General features: G+C 39.5%; 1 protein-coding gene across 1 annotated transcript in view; it reads left to right on the forward strand.

Moving 5' to 3' along the window:
• The window catches only part of DIPK2B (divergent protein kinase domain 2B), a 38,910-nt gene that overhangs the window by 358 nt on the left and 14,873 nt on the right, over positions 1-23,679 (forward strand). Inside the window, exon 2 of the mRNA XM_070751792.1 lies at positions 8,648-8,912. Coding sequence (XP_070607893.1) covers positions 8,648-8,912 — 265 coding nt within the window. The remainder of the gene's footprint in view (positions 1-8,647; positions 8,913-23,679) is intronic.

Raw genomic sequence — 23,679 nt, forward strand, 5'->3', positions numbered from 1 at the left:
GTGGGATGAAGGAAAAATGGGATTTAGTTCTTTGGAGGAGGGAAAAAACCCTCAAATATATAACTTCGTCATCATGCAACCTGGCACACATTTATATGCTAGAACACATGATTTTACGGAAATTATTAATAAATCACTAAATCATTTAAAGATGCAAGCATCCATTTTTGCCCTAGAAAGACCTTAACATCAATATTGTTTCAAAGGCTTAGTCGCTTTTTTAAAAAGTTCCTTATAATTTGCATAAGTAAGGTTTGTCCTTAACAATTGTACCATAAAATATATGTAAACCTATCACTACAATATGCCTTAAGCTTTGACTGCTGCTTGCTCTTTGCTTTACTTTTCAAACATTTTGGCTAAGGAAATGACATGGGGCAGATTGCTGTCATGGATTTTGAATCCAATTAATATTAGACACATAGTTAACCCCTTCAAAATGAAATCAATGTACTTATTTATTTTATTAATATCTATGCTTATGTTACCAATTTTATGAACTTTGGAAGCGGCTCCAGCTATGTGGTTGTTGGGTTGATATAGTTCTAAAGACATGGCAATTCAAAGGGACTCTGCAACAAAGAAGGCCTGAAACATTTGGCTAATTGCTGAACTGCTCAGTAATGGTGATGCCAAGATAAACTATATCTGATTATCTTAAGTTCAACACAGAGCATATGAGAAAATAGCATATTTTCAGCAGAGGGACTTACTTCCTGGAAGTACATGAAGCTGCAATTTTAGTGCTGGAATAAACATTTTTGAGACTATTATAGTTGAGGTTTCCCAAATCAATATGTGCTTAGTTCACATCATTTTGAATGAACTAAAATATCAATCAGGCTCAAGTACTTTTATCATACTTGAGCTATGCTAAAGTAATATGGCAATTTAAGCTAATATATTTTTCTAATTCGCAGAAATTATTAGTGCTCTTGTCATGATTTGTCCACTTTCAGGTTTTCTAAGAGAAAAAAATATGATAGAAGGCTGAGAGAGTTCTGAGAGAAATGCTCATTCTTTTCCAATGATTTATATAATTTTAAATGCTTTAAAACAAATGGTAGCACAGCAGATAGAAATTGTGCTAGTAAACTACAGTATAATTTTATCTGATGCTTATTGCTACTGAACCAGAAAGATAAATTGACTTCTTTTCTCTATGCTCTCATATTGAAGGTAATATAATATAATCATGCCAGCCTTGGTAAAACCTAGATATATTTTTAGCTATTTTGTATTTGTATATTTAAAGCCCCAGCACAGACATACATGATTGGGTCTACAGATTGCGAGGGTCCTATTAATATCTTGCATATTTCTGCATTCTTTAAACTTTTGCAAATTCTCTGAATGAGTTGAGAGATTGGTGCATCTTTCCCTCCTTCTGCTATTCAATATGAATCTTAAATGTGTGATTGGAGGTAAATTGGGCTCGCCTTATATCTAAAATGCTCTGAGATATGTACACACACACAAGCCAATTTCGAGGTGATGAAGGCATGAGTGATTGTGAGCAGTGACTCCCGGTCCAAATAGGGCTGCAACTGGTGCACCAGGTGAACCTGGGTAAATGCCCCCCTTGCCACAGCTGAAAGATGGTTTTCTAATTTTAGCTGTGGATTGAGGAGGATGCCCAAGTTGCGAACCCTCTCTGAGGGGGTCAATAATTCCCCTCCCCAGGGTGATGGATGGACAGATGGAATTGTCCTTGGGAGGCAAAACCCACAGCCACTCCGTCTTATCAGGGTTGAGTTTCAGTCTGTTGACACCCATCCAGACCCCAACAGCCTCCAGGCACCGACACATCACTTCCACTGCTTCGCTGACTGGACATGGGGTGGAGATGTACAGCTGGGTATCATCAGTGTACTGAGGATACCTCACCCCATGCCCTTGGATGATCTCACCCAGCAGTTTCATGTAGATATTAAATAGCAGGGTGGAGAGGACTGACCCCTGAGGCACCCCACAAGGGAGCAACCTAGAGGTCGACCTCTGACCCCCCACTAACACCGACTGCGACCGACTGGAGGGGTAGGAGGAGAACCACTGAAGGACAGTGCCTCCCACTCCCAACCCCTCCAGCCGGCGCAGAAGGATACCATGGTCGATGGTATCGAAAGCCACTGAGAAGTCAAGGAGCACCAGGACAGAGGATAAACCCCTGTCCCAGGCCCACCAGAGATCATCCATAAGAGCGACCAAAGCAGTTTCCGTGCTGTAGCCGGGCCTGAATCCTGACTACTGAGGACCTAGATAACCGGCTTCTTCCAAGGACTGCTGGGGCTGGAGCGCCACCACCTTCTCAACAACCTTCCCCATGAAGGGAAGGTTGGAGACTGGGTGATAGTTGTTAAGAATGACTGGGTCCAAGGAAGGCTTCTTGAGGAGGGGGAACACAAGTGCCTCCTTGTAGGGAGCTGGGAAGGACCCCCTCCCCAGAGAAGCATTGACAATCTCCTGGACCCAGCTCTGTGTCACCTCCCTGCTGGCCGAAACCAGCCCGGAGGGACACGGATCCAGCAGACAGGTGGCGGAACTCACAGCTCCAATGGCCTTGTCCACTTCATCAGGTGTCACCAGATCAAACTCCTCCCAGACAGATGGACAAGTACGCGCGCCAGTCACCTTGACTGACTCGTTGTCAGTCGACTCTGTTATCCAATCGGAGTCAAGGTCTGCCCGGATCCGAGCGACTTTATCAGCGAAAAATGTGTTCAAATCCTCAGCTCTACTCTGCAAGGGCTCCCCAATTTCCCCCCTGATTAAGAAGGGAGTGGGTCACCCTAAACAGAGCGGCCAGGCGAGATTCCACTGATGCAATCAAGACGGCATGATACTCGCATCTTGCCGCCTTGAGCGCCACTTTATAAGTCTTAGTATGAGCTCTTACAAGTGTTCGATCGGATTCGGACTTACTCTTCCTCCATCGCTTCTCTAGATGTCTCTTTTGGCATTTCAACTCCTGGAGCTCCTCGTTAAACCATGGAGCTCTATGGGGTCTAGTGCCACGGAGAGGTCGCAATGGTGCAATCCGGTCAAGAGCCTCCGCTGCAGCCTTGTTCCAGGCCTCAGCAAGAGACTCTGCTGACGAGTGCATCTGGAATAACCCCAAGCACCCTCTGAAAGCCCTCTGGGTCCATCAGGCATCTGAGGCAGAACCACCTACTCAGTTCTGCCTCCCTGCGGGGAAGGATTGGAGCAAGGAAGTCAAGCCACAATAGAAAATTGTCTGACCATGACAAAGGCAACACTTCTAAGCCCCTTAGTCTCAGACCATTGCTCAATTGCTCAGAGAGAAATACCGTGTTGGGTGCATGCCCCCCCTCATGAGTCAGACCCTGTACTACTTGAGTCAGGTCCATGGCTGTCATGGTGGCCATGAACTCCTGCACTAGCCCAGAGGTTTTGCCGAGTGACGGAAGGTTAAAGTCCCCCAAGACAATAAGTCTGGGGAGCCCCACTGCCAACCTGGCTACCTCCTCAAGCAGCATAGGCAGGGCTGTTGACACGCAGCTGGGAGGCAGGTACATGAGCAACAAGCCCACCTGAACCCCTAAATCCAACTTCACCAGGAGGGACTCACAACCCGCAATCTCTGAAGCAATGAGTCTACGCAAGCAAAGGGTCTCCCTGGCTATAATAGCCACTCCTCCCCACCCCTTCCCTGGGGCCGAGGCTGATGCAATACCTGGAACCTGGCTGGGCAAATTTTAGAGAGAGGAACTCCTCCTTCTGGGCTCAGCCAGGTTTCAGTCACACATGCCAGGTCGGCCTTGTCATCCAGGATCAAATCCCAGATGAGGACAGCTTTATTTACCACCGACCTGGCATTGAGTAGCAGCAGTCTGAGCCCAGGCCAGAATTACACTCGTTACCAGTATCCTGAGTTGAGCTCGCGGAACCGGAACAAGGGATTGCTATTAAGCAGCGATCCCTCGTTCCCCTCGAATGGCTAGCTCCGTGGCTCCCGCCATATCTGCCTCTCCCCAGCAGCACCAGGATATTCTGACCCTCTGCCTCCCCAGAGATAAATGTCCCCTTTCCTCCTGCCTCTCCAATGCCAGGTGGGCCAAATATATCATTCATATTGTTCCCATCCACTCCATCTATACCATAATGCCACCCACCCCACCCATCCCACCCATCCCAATCATTCATACCATACATTATTTCACCCCCCCAATATCCGTCAATTTAAAAAAAAGCCAATAATTTAATTAAAATATAGATTGAATTAATAATAGTTTAAAAATTAAGAAAATAAATAAAATATATATAAAATATAAAACTAAGTACTATACAAACAATAAATATTAATTATTAGAAGCAAAATGGTACCAAGTTCTAAGTCGGCTGAGTTCTAAAATTGTCCAGTGGGAACGTCCAAGTCTCTGGTCAAGCACTTTGGTGCTGGCCACTGCCACCGGCCAGCACTCCCAATTCCTTCCCATATACAGTATCTCTGTATATCTCAGCTGCCGCCTCCATCTCCTCCATCTCCAAGGCACCCCTGACTCTCTCTGATTGCCCTATCAGGGGGTTCACAAGTGTAGCGATCTTCTGTGCTTTGCTGGCATAGCTACCTTTCCTTTGCCTAATTTTCTCATTGTTTCTCTGAAGAAAGAAGTGAAGTGTTTTAAAAACTGTTTTTTATCCACAACCAGGGATTAAAAGTAAGCATATGGGCTCAAAAACAGCAAACTAATGTGCTGAAGCTGACTAGACTAAGAATGCTAGCCAGATGAATACCTGGTAGTCAGATTATTTTTTCCCTATTTTCCTCCCCCAAAACTAAGGTGCATCTTATACTCTGAAAAATATGGTATGTGCATAATTACTTGGTTCACATGTAATAAACTGGCACATAGAGCAGAATTTACTTTTGAAGGGGGCTTGCATATCTCTAAATACTGTGGTTTTACTCTTAAAAAGCATATTTAAAAAAAATTTTCTAAAGGATTTAGGAGAGGATTGGGAGTAAAGATGCAAATTAATAAGAATGAAACAGAATCATGGAAAAAACTTGATAGCAAAATGACTCTATGTAGAAATGAGATACAGTATTTGTTTATCTCTACTCAAAATATAAAACCTTTCAAATACAAGTCTATCATGACACAATAATGAACTATATTCTAATCTATTCTTGCTGAGTTTCCACAAAACATTTCAAGTTATCAGTAAGTTATACAACATGGTACTGGAATCCAACTCCCTGAAGGTTAGGTCAGTGTCTCAGAGCATTTTGAATTTGCCCTAAAGAATTCCATGGGAAAAGATCTATTTGGGCTTAATCTGTTTAGTCATTTATACTGAATACTCAATGACAGGCTGCAACACGTTCAGCAGATTGTAGTGACTATTTCTGATTTTAAAATATTGGCAAGTAAGCTTCCTAACAATCTTTATTGAGTTTATCCTCAAAGGAACACTATTACACATACCTTTGAGGTTCCTCTGTTACATACAGTATGTTGAAATTAGGCCAAGGAAGCTTCAGTAAATGAGAGAGCATTCAGTTCATGAATCAACCAGAGATTTTAAATCTCAAATCCAACATGATCTTCATAAGATCACATTGGCTTTTGGTTAGATGCTATTTAAAGTCTGAAGAATTCTCAAATTAAAAGTTGAAAGATGAAAATAACTTCAAATAAGCCTGACCTTAACTATTGTTAAGATTGTGAATTACAAAAAAAAAAGTCTAAACTGCATTGTGATAATACAGTGAAGAAGAGCTAAATATATGAGGATGATTAAATAAATGTAGTAACAGCAATAACAGTGATACATATAATAAATGCAAATACAGGATTATACAAAATTAATTCAAACATTAAGCTAAAATCTGAATCATATAAGATAACAATGAGTCCTCTTCCTCATTTTTTAGAGCAAAATTTTTTCAAACATAGATGACAGCTGGATCCACTACTTAAATTCAGGAACATGGCTTTTTCCTGTAACATCAAATTATCCTCTTTGTTGTATCCCAAAGCCTGTAAGGTACATTATCTATACCAGGACATTTTCAGTATCAGAACAGAACTTGAAAATTCTTGCACCACATAAATTAATGTCTGGTTGCAGACGTCATGGGGAGACAGTTGCTGTCATATATTTTCATACATTACAAAGAATAGGATTTATCTATGAGTAAATATATACAGGATTGTACTGTCAAAAGAATTGTCATTCATAAACATCACTTAAGAATCCAGTGCTTTTCGAAAGTCAAAGACTTTGCAGAGATTTCATTTTCTTTTGGAGCTAGAGGGCAAACCCCCCTGCAATTTTAAATAAATTTAGCATTAATGTATCAAATGATCAGGTCACATACTCTGAAAAGATTCTACTGGAATCATTTTCTAAGTGAACATTGTAGCCCAAGGCTTGGCTCTTAAATTAGTTTTGAAATATATTGCTTGGAATTATTAAGGCAGTCTTCAAAATCATATGCATCTTTCAATACATTTTAAAAATTAGTTAATTAAGTCAAATGAGTCATAAGTCATATCAATTTTAAAGTAATTTTATTACACACTCCTGATCATCTTGCCAAAGCCTCAAGTTTGAATGTTTACAGGTTTGAATATATTTATAACAAAAGAAAATTGCAATAGGTTCCTTTGATTTATTGGAAGCATTGCAACATTTGGGATATTTTTGTGAATGTCTGCCACTTAGTGTATATCTGTGCATGTGCATGTTGTATGTCTGTGGAGGCTGTTAGAGCACTATTCCATCAACATTATTTTAACATTTTATAGCTTTATAAATATAACAGTTTGCAAGGGAGACACAAAATAGAAAAAGCTCAAATTCACAACATTTCTCTAGTATGAAGGTTTATGAAAAAGGACCTTGTAAAATAATTTTGGTCTGCCTGTTGTTTAAATTTGGTTTTACAGTGGAGCTTCAGTTTGCTTTGCTTTATATTTATGTCTTTGATTTATATTGATCGATGATTGAGTAGGTGTCATTCAGTTGGGGTCAATTCTTAGCGACCACATAGATACAGTAGGTCTATATAATACATGTTTTTAAGGATCCAGATGTCTTCTCCACTCATATTAATACTAGATGCCCTTTATGATTCGTTGGACAGAATTTGATGACATCTCTCTAAAAAGCTCCTTCTGAATTACCAAAGCATGTTAGATGGCAGATAAGTAGCTGCAGGATGAGGAAAGTTTGTTGAAAGAATGTTGAAAGAATGTTCACAAATTTATATTCTAGGAAATAGGCATTTGTTCCCAACAGAAACAACTAGCACTGGGAGTTTTATTCATTAACATTGGTAGATCTATAAGTCTCTCTCTCACACACATACACAAACCTCTGGAAAAATCATTCAAAAGCCATAAAATTTCCTAGAAACAATCATAGAACAAATCATGCCAACACTGTGACCAAATCAATTGACCAGAGAAATGCAGTGGACTTAATATACTGGGATTTTAGCAAAGCATTCAGCAAGGTGGACCACAATCATGCACAGAAGCAAAGAAACAGCAATTTTTACCCAAATCTCGCTACTGCAAGGACGTCAACACGAGATTTCAGCTGCTGCACATGCGCAGCAGCCAAATCCCGCTGCGGCGCCTAGAGCGGCAGCTGGGGCCAACAAGCAACAATCGCCCACCCGAGCTCCAGCCAGGTGGCCTGTTCTCTGCTCTCCCGCACCAGAGGCATCTCTTGGCACATGTGAGAGAGCACAGAGCTCGGGGCCGCCCTTCCTGCTCCCCGCACCATAGGCCATCGAACAGGAGATCGCGGGTAAGAGCCGCGGTGCGGTGGAGCAGGCAGGCTGCTTGTGCCAGCGTCAGGGGATGGGGGGCGGCATGGCGGCAGGCCAATGGGAGCTGGCAGCTCCCATTGCTCTTGCTGGTGTCAGGGAAAATAGGGAGTGTAGAAGAAACATCATTCTTACTTGTGTATAAGTTTCATTGTGTTCAATAAATAATTGTTGAAGAAAAATAATATGGTGCATTACTTTCTGAGCGACCTTCATAATCTTCCATAACAAATGTTGGGAGTTTCTCTTTATGCTTTAGACAAACTTCACAGAAGTTCTGTCCACAAGATTAATATTCTATCAAAAATGGCCTTTATTTAGCCATTCTATAGATCTCTTTTTGGAAGCTACTGCACTAATCCCAAAGACCGATAAGGTCCTACAGAGTTGGGCTTCTACGGGTCCCGTCAACTAAACAATGTTGTTTGGTGGGCCCCAGGGGAAGAGCCTTCTCTGTGGCGGCCCCGGCCCTCTGGAATCAACTCCCCCTGGAGATTAGAGCAGCCCCCACCCTCCTTGTCTTTCACAAATTACTCAAGACCCACCTATATCGCCAGGCATGGGGGAACTGAGACACCTCCCCCAGGCTTTTATATTTTATGTTTGGTATCTATGTGTTGTATGGTTTTAATTGTTGGGGTTTTATATATCTTTTCTTATATATCTAATATTAGATTTATTTACTGTTATATTGTTTTTATTACTGTTGTGAGCCGCCCCGAGTCTTTGGAGAGGGGCGGCATACAAATCTAATAAATTGAATTGAATTGAATTGAAAACATTCCCATGCTAATCTGGGTAAAGGTGGATTAACACTCTTTTATGTTTGTGTTTTGATGACAGGTTTGACAGTTGGCTCTCCTCACATTTAATCTTTCCTCCAAGCTCTCTCTCCCGTTACCCTGGGAACTATTCAGATGACAGCAAAAGTTGGCGACCGGTTGAGATCTCCCGATTAACCACAAAATACCAACATGACAAATCTGATGAGAGAATTTGCACTTCCCTTACCCAGACTAAAAGATGTAGCATTGAGAGGGCTCTATGGAAGACAGAGAGATTCCAGAAATGGCTGAAAGCAAAACGCCTGACCCCTTTCTTGGTCCAGGTCTGTATACAGTCTTCTGTAATACCCAACTGATATGTAAAACACAGTCTTGTATAAAAGCTGCCTATTGGTCGAAAACAATTATTGTAATATGGATTTTGGATCATCCTTGCTTCTTACTCCTCCTTCCTTACACATGCAAGCCTCACAAATCACAAGTAGTAAGGTGACGAGCTGCTGAATGTCCCAGTTTTTCTAGTACATGATTACTTTAATAAAGAAAGAAACCATGGAGTAAAATAAATTCTGTTGTCATTATCATTGATGATTATACATGCTTTTAATCTTCTATTGAATCTATAGAACCGTTAATAACTTGGTGGCCTGGGTCTCCAGGCTTGCTATGGCCCTGAGCTGGATCTCTCAGTGGTGCCATAGGCACCACCATTTTGTTTGTTACTTCTACACATGCAGAGATGCTTTTTTTTTTTTAGTATTGTGCATGTGTGCTCAATGCGTGCCATGTGGCACATCCCTGAGCAAATCGGCAGTAGTGGAATCCAGAACCCACCCTGATTGATTCATGATTACCATAGGCTGCTTTGCATCATTCTTGAAGACTTACCAGAAGTTACTGTAAAGCAGTAAATTGTCTTGCTGATCAGGAAAAAAGACACAATAGTAAAAAAACTAAGTTGGATAATTAAACAAGCAAACAAACAAACCCCAAACCCTTCTGAAGCTTCACTTTGTCTCCATCCATAAATGCGCCCCAAGAAACTTCATAATAGAATACAATAAAGTATTTGATCTGTGGGTGAGATCACATTGTTGCTACACAAATTTACTTCACAGTGAGTTTAAATATAACTTAGTGCTGTCATTTGGCAGGGTTTACTTTGATACGATTGTGTCAAAAGAAGAGGCCTTCCTCCTCTTCTTAATCCTGAATGTTCTACTGTGTGTATTTGTCTGTCTTATTAAATATGTTAATAAGAAATAAAGCCTGGGATGAAAGCTTCACTCTGATCCATGTTCAGGAGGCAAACAAGTGTAGTTTAAAATCATTGGTCCAGACCAGAGGTGAGAAATTAAAGCAATCTCAGTAGCTGGAACTGCCTGACAACTCCCTTTAAAAGGGGAAGCAGTCAGATAGCCCAGTCAGGTAGTTGTACCAGTCTACCTAATAAAGAGATGTACAGTGATCCCTCGAGTATCGTGAGGGTTACGTTCCAAGACCCCTCGCGATAATCGATTTTTCGCGATGTAGCGGCGCGGAAGTAAAAACACCATTTTTGGCTGCCCCCGCCCCCCCAGCGCCTCCGGCACCCTCGCTGCTACCGCCCGCCCGCCCGATCCACCACGTTCCCCGTAGGCACCAGCCCACCCGCCATTCGCCCGGCCGCTCGCTCACTTTTATTTCAGAGGTGGGTAGCAAGAGGGACGCTCCTGGCTGTCGGATAACCCGAGCTTGCGCGCGGCGCTGTCGGGGGAGGAAGGCAAAGGCACTGATGCCGGGAAGACTGAAACGGGGGAGAGAGAGAGAGACAGCCTGGCTTAGCCGTAGTTCTCCTTCTCCCGCCGCCTCCCCGTGAAGCAACTTGAGGGGCTCCGCACCCGAAAAGGGAGGGAGACAGGCACCCGAAAAGGGAGGGAGACAGGCATCTGTCTGGTTGTCTGCTGCTCCTTGAATGAGGGGCGTGCGGTTCCCTAGAGCAGGGGAAGGAAGAATGGGAAGGGGGCAGCGAAGAACTGATCCGAAGTTGGGCTTTAATAATGTCTTCTGCTTTCTCTTTAAACTAGAAGAAGGGGGCGTCTCAGGGAAACGTGGGTGTCGCTGGCAGGGAAAGAGTTGCGCCTCCTCCTCTCAGAGGAGGGTCGTTCCGTGCAGAAGAGATTTTAAGGGGGTGGCAGCTGAAAGCGCGCCCGCCTCTCTCTCTCTCTCTCCGCGATTTCCTCAGGGAGCCCCCTCAGGCGTCCCCCGGCGAGTGCCAGAGGGACCGAGCCTGGGGAGCCGCATTGCGGCTTCATGTTGCCTGGCTGGGAGGGGACGGTGGCGGGAGTAGTAGTAGTAGCGGAGGTGGAGGCGGCTCCCCGCAGCGCCTCGGCTGCGCTGGCCTCTCCACTGAGCGGCCTAAGCGGGCCGGGTTTCTTGGGCCCTCTGGGTTGATGGGAGGCTTCCCGGGCGCCTCGGCTTCGGAGCCACCTGGGTGTTCCGGCGCCTCCGTGCGTGCGCGGTTTAGGAAACGGCGTGCCGGAGGCTTCCCTCTTTTGCAGCCTCGCGTTTAAAACTGATGCAATTTCCCTCAACAAAACGCTTGTGCAATTCTGCCCCCGCTGATGAAGAATGTCAGCTCGCTCGCCACTCGCCCGCCCTTCGCCCGGCCGCTCGCTCGCCGCTCGAGAGCAAGAGGGGGAGAGATAGAGAAAGAGAGAGAAGGAAGGAAAGAGATGAGAGAGGGAGGAAGAGAGTGTGAGAGAAGAAGAAGCAAGATAGAGAAAGAGAGAGAGAGAGAGAAAGAAAGATGAGAAAGGAAGGAAGAGAGTGACGTCATCGGGTGGGAAAAAATAGCAAAAAAAAGTGGAGTATTTTTTAATTAATATTTTCTGAAAAATCGCGATATAGCGTTTCGCGAAGATCGAGATCGCGAAAATCGAGGGATCACTGTATTCACAATTATGAGTCCTACCTCTTCAAGCCAACCCCATTTAACAGTCTTATAACAGTCAGGTTACCCATTGGCCTCCTCCTTTCATATGAGATACGTCTTGATCTATTTGGATATCTAAAGTCCTTGTCTTTTTTTCAGAATGCCAGAATTTCAGTAATTCTGCATCCTTTCTCTAAAGCAACATTCACTTCTAGTTCTGTGATATATCATGCTCCAGTCAGGACTCTTTCTTTGTGCAAACTTGCCTGCTTGCTTTTTGTACACAAATAATTAACTTGATACCCACCTTGTGGAGTAAACTAGGAAATAGAAGCTTCTGAGTGGGTACACTTAGAGAGTCCAAAATACTGATCTATGTCTCCCAAATGTTAATAAATGATCTGTGGATGATCCAGATTTTTTTTTTCTCCACACCAATCACGTATGCAATATAATATACCATCAATCTTAAAATACAACACAATAATAAAATTTTTGAATTGGGCATTCATAATCCATCCAGTGCTACCTCCTGTACTTTTGACATCTGGATAAAAAATAATTATTCAAATTTCTTATATGCATTTTAAAAGTTATTAACTAATTCAGTTTCTTTTAGCTGCTTCTTTTCTTATTACATCTGATCATTTAGGCCATCATGCTTCAATCTCCTCAATATATCCTTAATATCAATTTCATATATATTTCTTACCATTACTTTTATTGTAATTGCCTTTTTAAAAAGAAAAGAAAGAAACCAGAATTCCCAATCATAACAACTAAGTCTTAAATTTTATTTAACTATTACAGGGATCTAACATATATCAATTGAAAAGGGGAGAAAAATCCAAATAATTTATCATAAATGTCCCAATTAGCCTGATTAATAATAATTCCTTTTAGTAAGTAAATAAAAAAATAAAAAGAAGAAGAGAAGAAGAAAAGAAAGAAAAGGAAAGGAAAAGGAAATAAAAAAGGAGGAAAAACAACAATAAACCCAAACTCTTTTTCACTCTTCTCCCATGTATCTCTTTGACTCTGGAATCAATTAAATCATCACACCCCATTTATCACTGTAAGCCCAGTGGAAACATCTTGCCCATCTCTATTATGTCACTGTAAACCCAGTGGCATCATCACGCCCTATTCTAATAAATCAATGTAAACCCAGTGGAATCTTCTTGCCGTACACTAATTTTATCACTGTAAACCAGTGGAATCATCATGCCCTAATCTATAAAATTATCAGAAAACCTATTGGAATTATCAGTAAAACCTACTCTATTTTACAGGACAATAAATCAAATAAAAATCTCATGCCCTATTGTAATATAAATCACTATAACCCCAGTAGAGACCATATGTCCCCCTTATTTTTATCAGTCTAATGTATAACTTTCTATAAATTTATAAAAAGTTATAAAGTATAAATTATAATCCACCTATCTTACTTAAATTCTATAATTCAATAACTTCAATAATCAATATTACCCACTATCATTAATAACTTTCCTTAAATTGAAAATCATCTAATATAGTCATCATTATTTTCTATCTTCTTATTCTATATTTCAGTAAAACCTAATTCAGCCACATATGAAATTCTCCTAATCTTTGCTTCTCTTATAATTAAACCTTCATACCTTTTCCCCTCACCTCTCTTCCATTAATATCAGAAATAATAAAAATATTAATATCCAAAATAATCATAACCATTTTCAATTTTCATTGTTCTATTTTCATTGTTCTATTATTATTCTACTGTTCCATTATTCCATTTTTCATTATTTGTCCCCAAAATATATCATAACATATCATAGATATAAAGCTCAATTAATACTCTTATATCTTACTCATTAATTCCCCTCCTAAATTTCATTCATATCCCCCAATCTCTTCTCAGTATAATTTCCCTATATTAAATTTCAAATAACTTTAAAATTCATCATTTAATTTCCATACATCCCACTCATCATTTTACAAAAATAATTCTTCTCATTTATAATTTATAATTTTATAATAATCTCAATCTTCCTCTTCAGAAATTCTGCTGCCATCCATATTTTCTCATTTGTAAATTTATTCCAAATTACAAAGACTCTTTCTGGTAATAATATCCATTGTATGATTGTCCTCAAATTCTTCTTCTCGTGTTTAATTTGTTCTAATATTTTTGGTCAACTCTGTGGCCATATCTCTATTGGCCAGTTCAAATACTACTTCTCATGAAAGTTCTTGTTGCAAGCAGAAGATGTTAGCTTCCTCCATTCTCAAAGGTAAACACATAAACACTTTCCGATCTCATGACCAAGACAGATAAAATCCACGACCAAGGCCAGCATCTGCTGAGCATATGAAATGAAATTCTCCTTGTAATGATTCCTTCAACCAGTAGATGGAAAGCTCTCATCTCTCTGTGCTTCTAGCATTTTAGTTCCATATTTAATTCCATATTCGAATCTCTTCATTGCACATTAAAAAACCCACTTCTTAAAGGGGAAAAAATAAAAAACATATAATACTTAAATAGTCCAAATTCAGGATCTTTAAATCTGCTTTCTTTTAATTGGTCCAGTCTTGGGCAATATGGAAAAACCAAAGCATTCACTATTCACCACACTGCAAAATAGCTGCTTCCTCTCCCATTTCCAGCAGTTAGCTCCAAGGAAAACAAAAACAAAAAAACATTTCCAATCCTTTTTCGGCTGAAATCACTCACCAGCACACCACTTAATTTTTCCTTCACCTCGCCATAACTTAAAAGGTCCTCTTCCCAGGTGTTACCGCTTGGCTCAAATCCCTGCATTGCATTGTCTCCATGGCTGATGCCAACTCAGGCATGGCAGCCTGGCTCGCTTCACACCACTGCCAGTGAAAGACTAGGCCAGTATGTCTGGTGGGGTATGCCAATCCCAAACCAGACCCCTGGTAGTATCCCCTGTGTTAACTCCACTTCAGGAAGGATCAGGTCTGGTTCAAAAGAACCAGAACCTCTGGATGGTGGGGATTCAGGGTCCCCCCAAGGGGATGATGATTTGGGGAAAGTAGTGGTAAAGGACAGTGATCTCCTGTTAAACGTACAGTAGAATATATCAGGTCATCTGCCAGTAATTATTCTCTTCAGTAAAGGAGGAATAAAGTTCTTGGAGATATACAAGGAAACAGTAAACCACTTCTGAACTTGATAGACTTGCCTATGCCGTGAAAGACTTGCCTATGTCAGTCAAGACTGATATAGCACACCAAAAAGGAAGTTTTGACTGCATAGTTTGTATATAGTTTGATATTAGAAACAAGTAATAATTGATTAAATTTTTAGATTGCAAGAAATGCCCTCATTAAATGCTTGGTTCAGCCACAGTAGGGCAGCCAAAGAAATTTAGATGGAAAAAAGTTGTTGCTAGGAAGGTGATATTATAATAATAAAAGATTTATAACAATTATGGACTGCTACCACAATGAATATGATAAATTGCACTGAAATATTGTGTTAGCTAAATTACTGTATAAAGGAATGAAGAGCCAATTTCTATATTTCTGATTACTTTTATTTGCCATATTAACTGTCAAACTCTGCACATTTTACTTCCCAATTGCTGCTGCTATTCTGTTGCCTACAATTGAGTTGCTATGAAGTTATAATTCATGTTCTATAATCAGTATCTTGAAAAAATGGACAGCTGTTTGAACTGGTTAAGTATACATTCAAAACAAGATCAGCATAACCTTCCTTGATTGAAGGTTTATCTACTTAGGATTAAATTAGACCATCTTTCTATAATTGACCCTATGTTTACTAAATTGTTTTTATACTGTTATAACTGCAAAGAAAATCTTTGCAGTTTTTCTTTTCAATACAGCTCCTTGAGACCACATAGGCAGAGGTTACATAAACATCTCTAAAACAGGCTCATTGAATCCTGAATGAGACTAATTGTTCTTAAAATACTGTACTGTATATGGTATAATTAGCATGCCTTGTTTGTTATTAGCATTAAACCTTTGCTCTACATGACAATATTTGCTAATGTCAAATACAGACACTTTAAAAAACAGTTCAGGGAGAAGTGTCAGCTACTGCAAACTGAAATGAAGGCAGCTTGAATGGCATGGTTGGAGAGTAATATTTCTGTGCCCGTAACAGTTTTGTCAAGAGATGCATATAAACACAAATCTTTTGAGCAGACAAGGTTAGCGGGCAAGGTTTTCAGCTTGGACCATTTGTAATTTTCAGTAAAGATTTCTACTGTGGCACACAATAATAATAATAATAATAATAATAACAACAACAACAACAACAACAACAACAAGGCGGCTGCTGAATTGGTAATTGGATCACGTAGGACCATCCACATAAAATGAAAACCTTTATTTCACAGTCTGTCATTTTGATTCAAGTACATTAAAACAATGCCATAATTCTCTGCTCTATATAAAACAATTACTTCAGTCCAATAATTTGAGTCAAATCTCCTATATATCCAAAACCACATAAGGTTAGAAGCAGTTATTGGAAAAGTTCAACTGATTTGATGCAGAAGTGGGAGTTTGTGCTAAAAAAATGCCACTCTTCAGTGTTGCTTAACTTGTTGGTAAAGCAAAGGTAACAGTGCTTGTTTTCAATAATTTTATTAACAGTTAAAAGTAGAAAATAAAAATTAATACAAACTACAAAAATATAGAAATACAAAAAAGAAATTAAAAAGTAAAAAAGTAACTTCCCCCTTCATCCCAACAAGTAAAAATAATTTTAATAGCTTATCACAATTTCTTAATACAGCATGTACTCAGGGGTGGACTACTGCCTGGATGGGGGGGAACGCAGTGGGGTAGCGAAAATGGAGCCATGCCCACAGTGTGGTAGTAAAAAATTTGGTAGCCCTTCACTGCATGTACTCCCTTCACCCATCTCTTAACTAAAGAACAAAATTCAAAAAATCCTGTCATTTTTTTCTTTATCAACAAAAGTCCAGCTAGGGAAAACATCTAATTTTCTATTTTAATTTTGATTGAATAAGCTGACACTGTATTCCTTCTTTGAATTTTTAATTATCTTAATTTTTAACTCCCTCAAATGAAGTCCCAGGACCTGTTTTCGGATCATCTTTTTTTACCCCAAAAATCTTCCAAATTTTTATTAGGCCTCTTTTGTACATCCAGGAATCAAAATTTGCTCTTTTTCATATCATTTGTCATAAGGTTCTTCAAACCTTTAACATATTTCTTTTATAAATCCAGTAAGAAAAATAATATCCAAATCACTGCTTGATTTAACAAGTGCCTTTTAATCTCCTTTAAGCAGTGAAACATCTATAGCAGTGTTTTTCAACCAGGGTTCCGCGGAACCCAAGGGTTCCGCAAGGAGCAGCCAGGGATTCCGTGACTTAATAATAAGGCAAGGCAGGTCCCCCTTTCAATCCCGCTCACTCCTGCAGTGGGGCAGCTTCTTCCTCCATCTCGTGTCTGGCAGATCAATCATGCTCAGCAGCAGCAGCTGCCAAGCAGGAGGAGGAGTGACAGCGGCAACAGTCTTGGTGCTGACAGCAGCAGCAGCGCCCCTCTAGCTGCTAGCCTTTGCATGCTGCTTCTAACCACTATGGAGATAACTTTCATGCAATAGAACTCCAACTTCAGCTCCCAGAATCCCTCAGCTAGCTTTGCTTTCACTCCTCAGTTTTACTCACGCTCGGGACCAGTCTAGCACAGGGGTCTCCAACCTTGGCAACTTTAAAACCTGTGGGACTTCAACTCCCATAATTCCTCAGCCAGAAAAGCTGGTTCCAGGAATTCTGGGAGTTGAAGTCCATGAGTCTTAAAAGTTGCCAAGGTTGGAGACCCCTGTGCTAGACTAATCCTGAGCGCAAGTAAAAGCGAGCATCATTTCTCCAGCTGCTTTTCCTTCCCGGCAAAGTCTCATTTCTGCCCTAAGTTGGGTTGGAAAGAAATTTAAGGCTCAATGACTCCGGAAGTCGATGGCTCGGGGGAGTCTTCCAATGATAATGAATCGCCTGCATTGAGCCAGCAGAGAAGGGGAATCTTTCTGTCCTTCTCTTTTTGTGCACTTTGGCCAGTTCCGAGCAAAAACTCACAGATAAACCGAGCCCTTTAGAATGCGGCTGCATCACGCGCCCAGTTTCGAACGGCTCGCACTTCTTTGGGGAAAATGTGATCCCTTTGCATAACGGGGTGGGTACTTTGGAGGAGGAGGACCACAACAAGCAGCTGGCTAATGAAGACGAATTTGCAATAGGTGCTTCTCATTCACACTTCATATTTCCTTTCAATCTCCTACCCTCTCTTGAACCCTGTCTTCTGAAATGACATTAAGAGGGTGGGGAGTTGAAAAACAAGCGGTGGCGGCAACTTAAGTTACTTTGATAAGTACTTTTTACTACTTTGGTGAGCACCGCACACCAAGACAACTAGAGACAAGAAGTTTTTTCCCAAACGCCATCCCTCTGCTAAACAAATAATTCCCTCAACACTGTCAAACTATTTACTAAGTCTTCACTACTATTACTACTAGTTTTTTCTCATCATTCCTATCACTCATCTCCTTCCACTTATGACTATATGACTATAACTTGCTTGTATACTTAAGATTTTTATTGTTTCCTGATTGCTTATTTGACCCCTATGACAAGTGTTATACCTCATGATTCTTGACAAATGTACACTGTTCAAAAAAATAAAGGGAACACTCAAAGAACACATCCTAGATCTGAATGAATGAAATATTCTAATTGAATTCTGTACAAAGTTAAATGTGCTGACAACATGTGAAATTGATTGTCAATCAGTGTTGCCTCCTAAGTGGACAGTTTGATTGCACAGAAGTTTGATTTCCTTGGAGTTATATTGTGTTGTTCAAATGACCCCTTTATTTTTTTGAGTAGTACAGTAGTTCCTCACCTATCGCTGGTGTTACGTTCCAGACCTGGCCGCGATAGGTGAAATCTGCGATGGGGAATTTATCGACTGATAGTACTTATTTAAGTATTTACATTGTAATTGTTTGGTTAGTTTTCATTGTTTTAAGTGTTTATAAACCCTTCCCACACAGTATTTATTTTAGATACAATATTTAAATACAGTATTTACAATTTTAGATATATATATTTTTTTTAAACCTGCCGATCGAGTTCGGCGGGCTGTTTAAATCTGCCGATCGACTTCCTTAGAAACCCGCAATGAAGTGAAGCCGCAGTAGGTGAAGCGCGGTATAGCGAGGGACTACTGTATATATTTTATTTTATATATACTGAGAGCATATGCACCAAAGACAAATTCCTTGTGTGTCCAATCACACTCGGCCAATAAAAGAATTCTATTTCAGCTTCAGGATGTACAGCTTAATGCAGTGTTTTTCAACCAGGATTCTACCAGAAATCTGATGACATCAAAGGATTTCCCTGAAGAAAAAAGGTTGAAAAACACTGGTCTATAGGCTCAATTTGCATATCCAGCACATCTTTCTCCATTATTCTTCTCATTGCCTCACAAATTTAAATCTACAATGAAATTAATTTCTAACTTATCCTAATACCTAGATAAAAACCAACAGGATACAAATTAAGAAGGGGGTCCTGAAACAAGCCTAGAATCAAGGCAAAGAGGCAATCAACATATACAGAAATAAAGAGACTTATAGACTCATACTTTCCTAACTACACAGACCAGGGGTCCCCAAACTTTTTATACAGGGGGCCAGTTCACTGTCCCTCGGACTGTTGGAGGGCTGGACTATTAAAAAAAACTATGAACAAATCCCTATGCACACTGCACATACCTTATTTTTAAGTAAAAAACAAAATGGGAACATACTATTTAGAGGGGGGCAGAAGAAGTCTGAAATTCATATATGTTTATGTTTTTGTTTTTAATTTTCTTTTGTTAACATCTGATTGGCTATGCAAGGTTTTCTTGGCTTATAGAAAAATGTATAAAGAAAGGAAGCACTTTGGCATAATGGTTAATAAGTTAGAAATATAATTGGCATTGTACTTTTTGAAGGAACATTAAGGAGGGAATTTAATTAAAAGAAAATGAATGTAACTAGATGACAAAATTAGAAAAAAAACCTTTTGCAACTTTTTTGATGATTGGTATTAGTTATTAACAAAATACCGTGTTTTATTCATGGAAAATTAGATGATACACTGTGTTGTTTAAATGTATGTTAAGAGGAAAAAAAATTACACCCCCCCCCCAAAAACAGTCCTTCCTTTCTCTGTCCCTCCATTCATTTCATTCTTCCTTCCTTCCTTCCTTCCTCTCCACTTCTCTTTCCCTCCCTCTCTTTCCCTTTTCTCTCTCTCTCTCTCTTTTCCCTCTCTCTCACAAAAACTTCTGTGCCCCGCCATGCGCCTCGGGGGTGGGGGTGGGAGAAGCTCCTCCATGAACACCCAAATTATCAATCTGTATTTAAAGTATGCTTAGCATTTAACAAAGCCAATGTCTAAAAAATATGAGAGAATTCTTGAAAAATGAGAGGACTCCAAATAAGGTGGGTTTTTTATGAGGGTGGGCTTTTTATCCCCACCAAATATCCTGTCAGAAAGCTTTTTCAATTTAACACATAACTGAGACCCAAGTAATGTGATCACTTATTGTTTCAACAAACAATTCCAATATTAAAAAGTCTAAGCAGGCAGGATGAATGAACTTGACGGGGTGCGTCTCTGTCTCTCTCTCTCTGCTGAAAAAATGAGACTCCCCGCAAGTCATCTTACGGAAAAGCTGGAGAGAGGGCAAGGTGACAGCTCCGGTGTCTACACCCACCGCTTTTTCTCCAGGGCATCGCTTCTGCGCGCAGGTGGTGAGGCCATCCAACCACTGCCTCTTGTTTCCTGGGAGGTTTTTTTGCTTCCTGTTTCTTCCCAGCGGTGGGAAGAATATCAGCAGGAGTGGGCAGGGTGTGGTCCCCGGACACAGCTGGAGAAGCTGGGTGGTGCTCAGAGCCCATGGGGGTTTCTCCCAGCCAACAGCAGATCAGCTGTCAGGCAGGAGAAACGGCACCGGCTCTACGCAAACTTTGTTTTTTGCTTGTGCGGCTGCGCGACCGCACAGGCTAGAGGGAACAGTGGCCAGGAGCACAGGATGCGGACGCACTCTGTGCTCCTGTCACTCACCTGTGGGCCGGATAAATGGCCTCAGTGGGCCACATGCCCAGGCCGTAGTTTGGGGACTGCTGACATAAACAATGGGTGGCTTGAATAGAAATCATCATTTCAGATCCAGGGAAACAAAATCTGCCTAAACATTTCATTGGAAGCCATCTAAAATTCTAGAACTATCAGTTTAAGCCCTTGTAGTTTCTAATATTGGTCATAAAATGTAGAAACTGTTACTGGTTTAAATATGCATACCTTCAATCACCACAATTATAAGCAGTGTTTAGGGATTCCACATCTCCATTGTTGGACTTATGAAGATATCTATAAGACAGTAGGAATCAATCTGACTGAGATATTACATTTTATTGAATCCTGAATCATGCATTATTATTATTATTATTATTATTATTATTATTATTATTATTATTATTATTAAAATATATTTTCAATGCTTATAAGTAGCCCTCATTTAACTATGCTAGTGGGATTGAAAATTGTCATTAAGCAAAGAGGCCATAAGTCAAAAATATCACTTGACTACACCATTTATTGATGACAGTTTTAGCAGTCCTGGTTGCTGTCTTTAAATAGTACTTCTGGTGGTGACGTGGGGCATAGCAGCTGGAAGAGCGATCTCCGCTCCCCAAGACTGCTTTATTTTTCCATTTCTTGGAGACCCTTCGAGGCATGGAGACTGTAGGTTGAAGTGGGGAAAGAGGAGCAACCCGAGCCACAGCGGGGGCGAAGGCATTCGCCCGTTGGAGGCACAGGGTATCATTTCTATCCAGGAGGGAACATCTGCCAGACTTATCATGGCGGCCTGAAGCCATACTGATCCGTATAAGAAGGAAGCTTTTATAATTCAGATGAATTGCATTGAGGAATGCCTTTAAAAACACTTTGGTCAATTGCTGAGGAGACCGATCTGCAGCAGCAAGAAAAGACTCCACACTTTGAATAAAAGCGGCGATTGTAAGGAGGAGGTGAAAAGACGCAAGGAGGCATTGAAAGTCCGAGGTCGGAAGGGAAAGGAAGGCAAGTGAAAGTTGTTTGAAAGAGCCCGAAATCCCGGACAGAGAAACCACTTTGTAAATGATTTAAACGCTTTAAAGTGCTGCAGAAGGTATCGAAGATACAGTTTTTGTTCAGGTTTGCTTAAATTTATAAACCAAAGACTTTAACAACGTTGTATTTTGCAGAATAATTCTTATAAGAAAAGAGGAAGTGACTTGACGGAAAGAAGACAGCGGACATCTTAACAAGGGAAATGAATGCTGAACAATAATAATTAATAGCTTCCCAGATGTGAGGAACTTGATCCTTGTCCTTATCTCATAAGCTCAAAAGAAGACATTAAATTCTATTAATTTATTCTATTAAGAAACAGTGAAAAAAGATATCTGATACCTGTTAGATCTAAAAAAAAAAAATCTTTGCAAAAACTTTCAACTTATATGCTGAAGCAACTTCTATGGTATAACAAACAATCTGCTCATATAATCAAGTAGAAAATATATTTGATACTTATTTAGATATTTAGATACTGGTTATCATTTATTGTATTTATTGTAACTTTAATCTTAAATGTGATTCTAAATTTTACTATAACTATATCAAATAGAAAATATAATTGTTATTGATATCACTATTATAATTAATTCAATTTAGATCATTATAATGTTATAAGCTAAAGTTATAAGTTATTTCAATCTAATAATAATAATAATAATATATACTGAGATATAGTACAAATAGAGTATTGATTTTATAAAGATATACGTATTTTTCCTTTTGAATATTCAACTATCCTTTCTTTCCTCTCTTCTATCTAGTAGAAACCATATATACTTTATATATATTTTGCTCTGTTGTTCTTTTCTTTCTTACTTTCTTACTTTTTTACTTTTCCTACCCTTTACTTAAAGATTAAGTTAGTCACGTTAGTTAAGTTAGTTACATTGAGCATTTAAAACTGAAATATATAGCCTAAATAATTTAGATGGTTTAGATAGTTTAAATAGATTTGGATATTTGGATATATTTATAGGTTATTAGAGATTGAATAATATCTAACAATAGTTAACAAATATAATAGATTTAATAGTACTAATAGATTGTTATATATATTACTTATGGGATATTGAATATTATTGTTTATATTTAGTTGATATTGATATAAGGAGAAACTATATTAGAAATAATTTTAGAAATTGTTTAGTCATATTAATAGCTGTAAGCTGAAAAAATAATAGAATATTGTGTAGAGGATTTGATGAATGGTGGTTTGGGATAGAATATATGATATATTAGAAAAGCAAAATAAAATATTGAAAGAAATGTCAACCACCAATACAACCACAATGGCTACAAAAGGAGGTAAAAAACAGCAAATAACAGGGGCCACTGGAGATGCATCTCCAGCAAGTCAAAAATCTATTGAGGAGATATTTAAATCAGAGAAATCAGGGAAAACAGACAATACAACATTATTACAAACTATGAATTTAACATTAAATACGGTACAAGAAACAATGGTAAAACTACAGGAAATGATGATGCAGAACCATACCGATCTAAAATAAGATATTTTGAAGTTAAATACCAGTATGGAATTGATGAGAGGAGATATTAAGAAACATGAGGATCAAATTAAAACGGTAGAATTCAAGACAGAATGTAATGAAAAAAAATTAGAAAAAATAGAACAAGGAACAATTAAAGCTCAAAAAGATCTTGAATATCAATTAATAAATTTAGAAATGGATAGGGCATCGTATTTTCTGAGGTTCCAAAACATCATAGAAACAAGAGATGAAGATATAGAAGATAAAATAGCGGAATTGATAGGAGATATACTCCAAAAAGATAAAAACGAGGTTAAAAACAAAATAGACGAAGCTTTCAGGATACAGGCAAACTATGCCCAACACCACCATCTGCCTAGGGAAATACATGTTAGATTCGCAAGGAAAAAGATAAGGGATAGTATTGTTATGGCTACAAGAAGGAGGACTTGGCCATACAAAGAAAGGGAAATCAACATATTAAAACAGATACCTA

This window comes from Erythrolamprus reginae, chromosome 4, assembly GCF_031021105.1.
Source record: "Erythrolamprus reginae isolate rEryReg1 chromosome 4, rEryReg1.hap1, whole genome shotgun sequence".
Classification (NCBI taxonomy): Eukaryota; Metazoa; Chordata; class Lepidosauria; order Squamata; family Dipsadidae; genus Erythrolamprus; species Erythrolamprus reginae.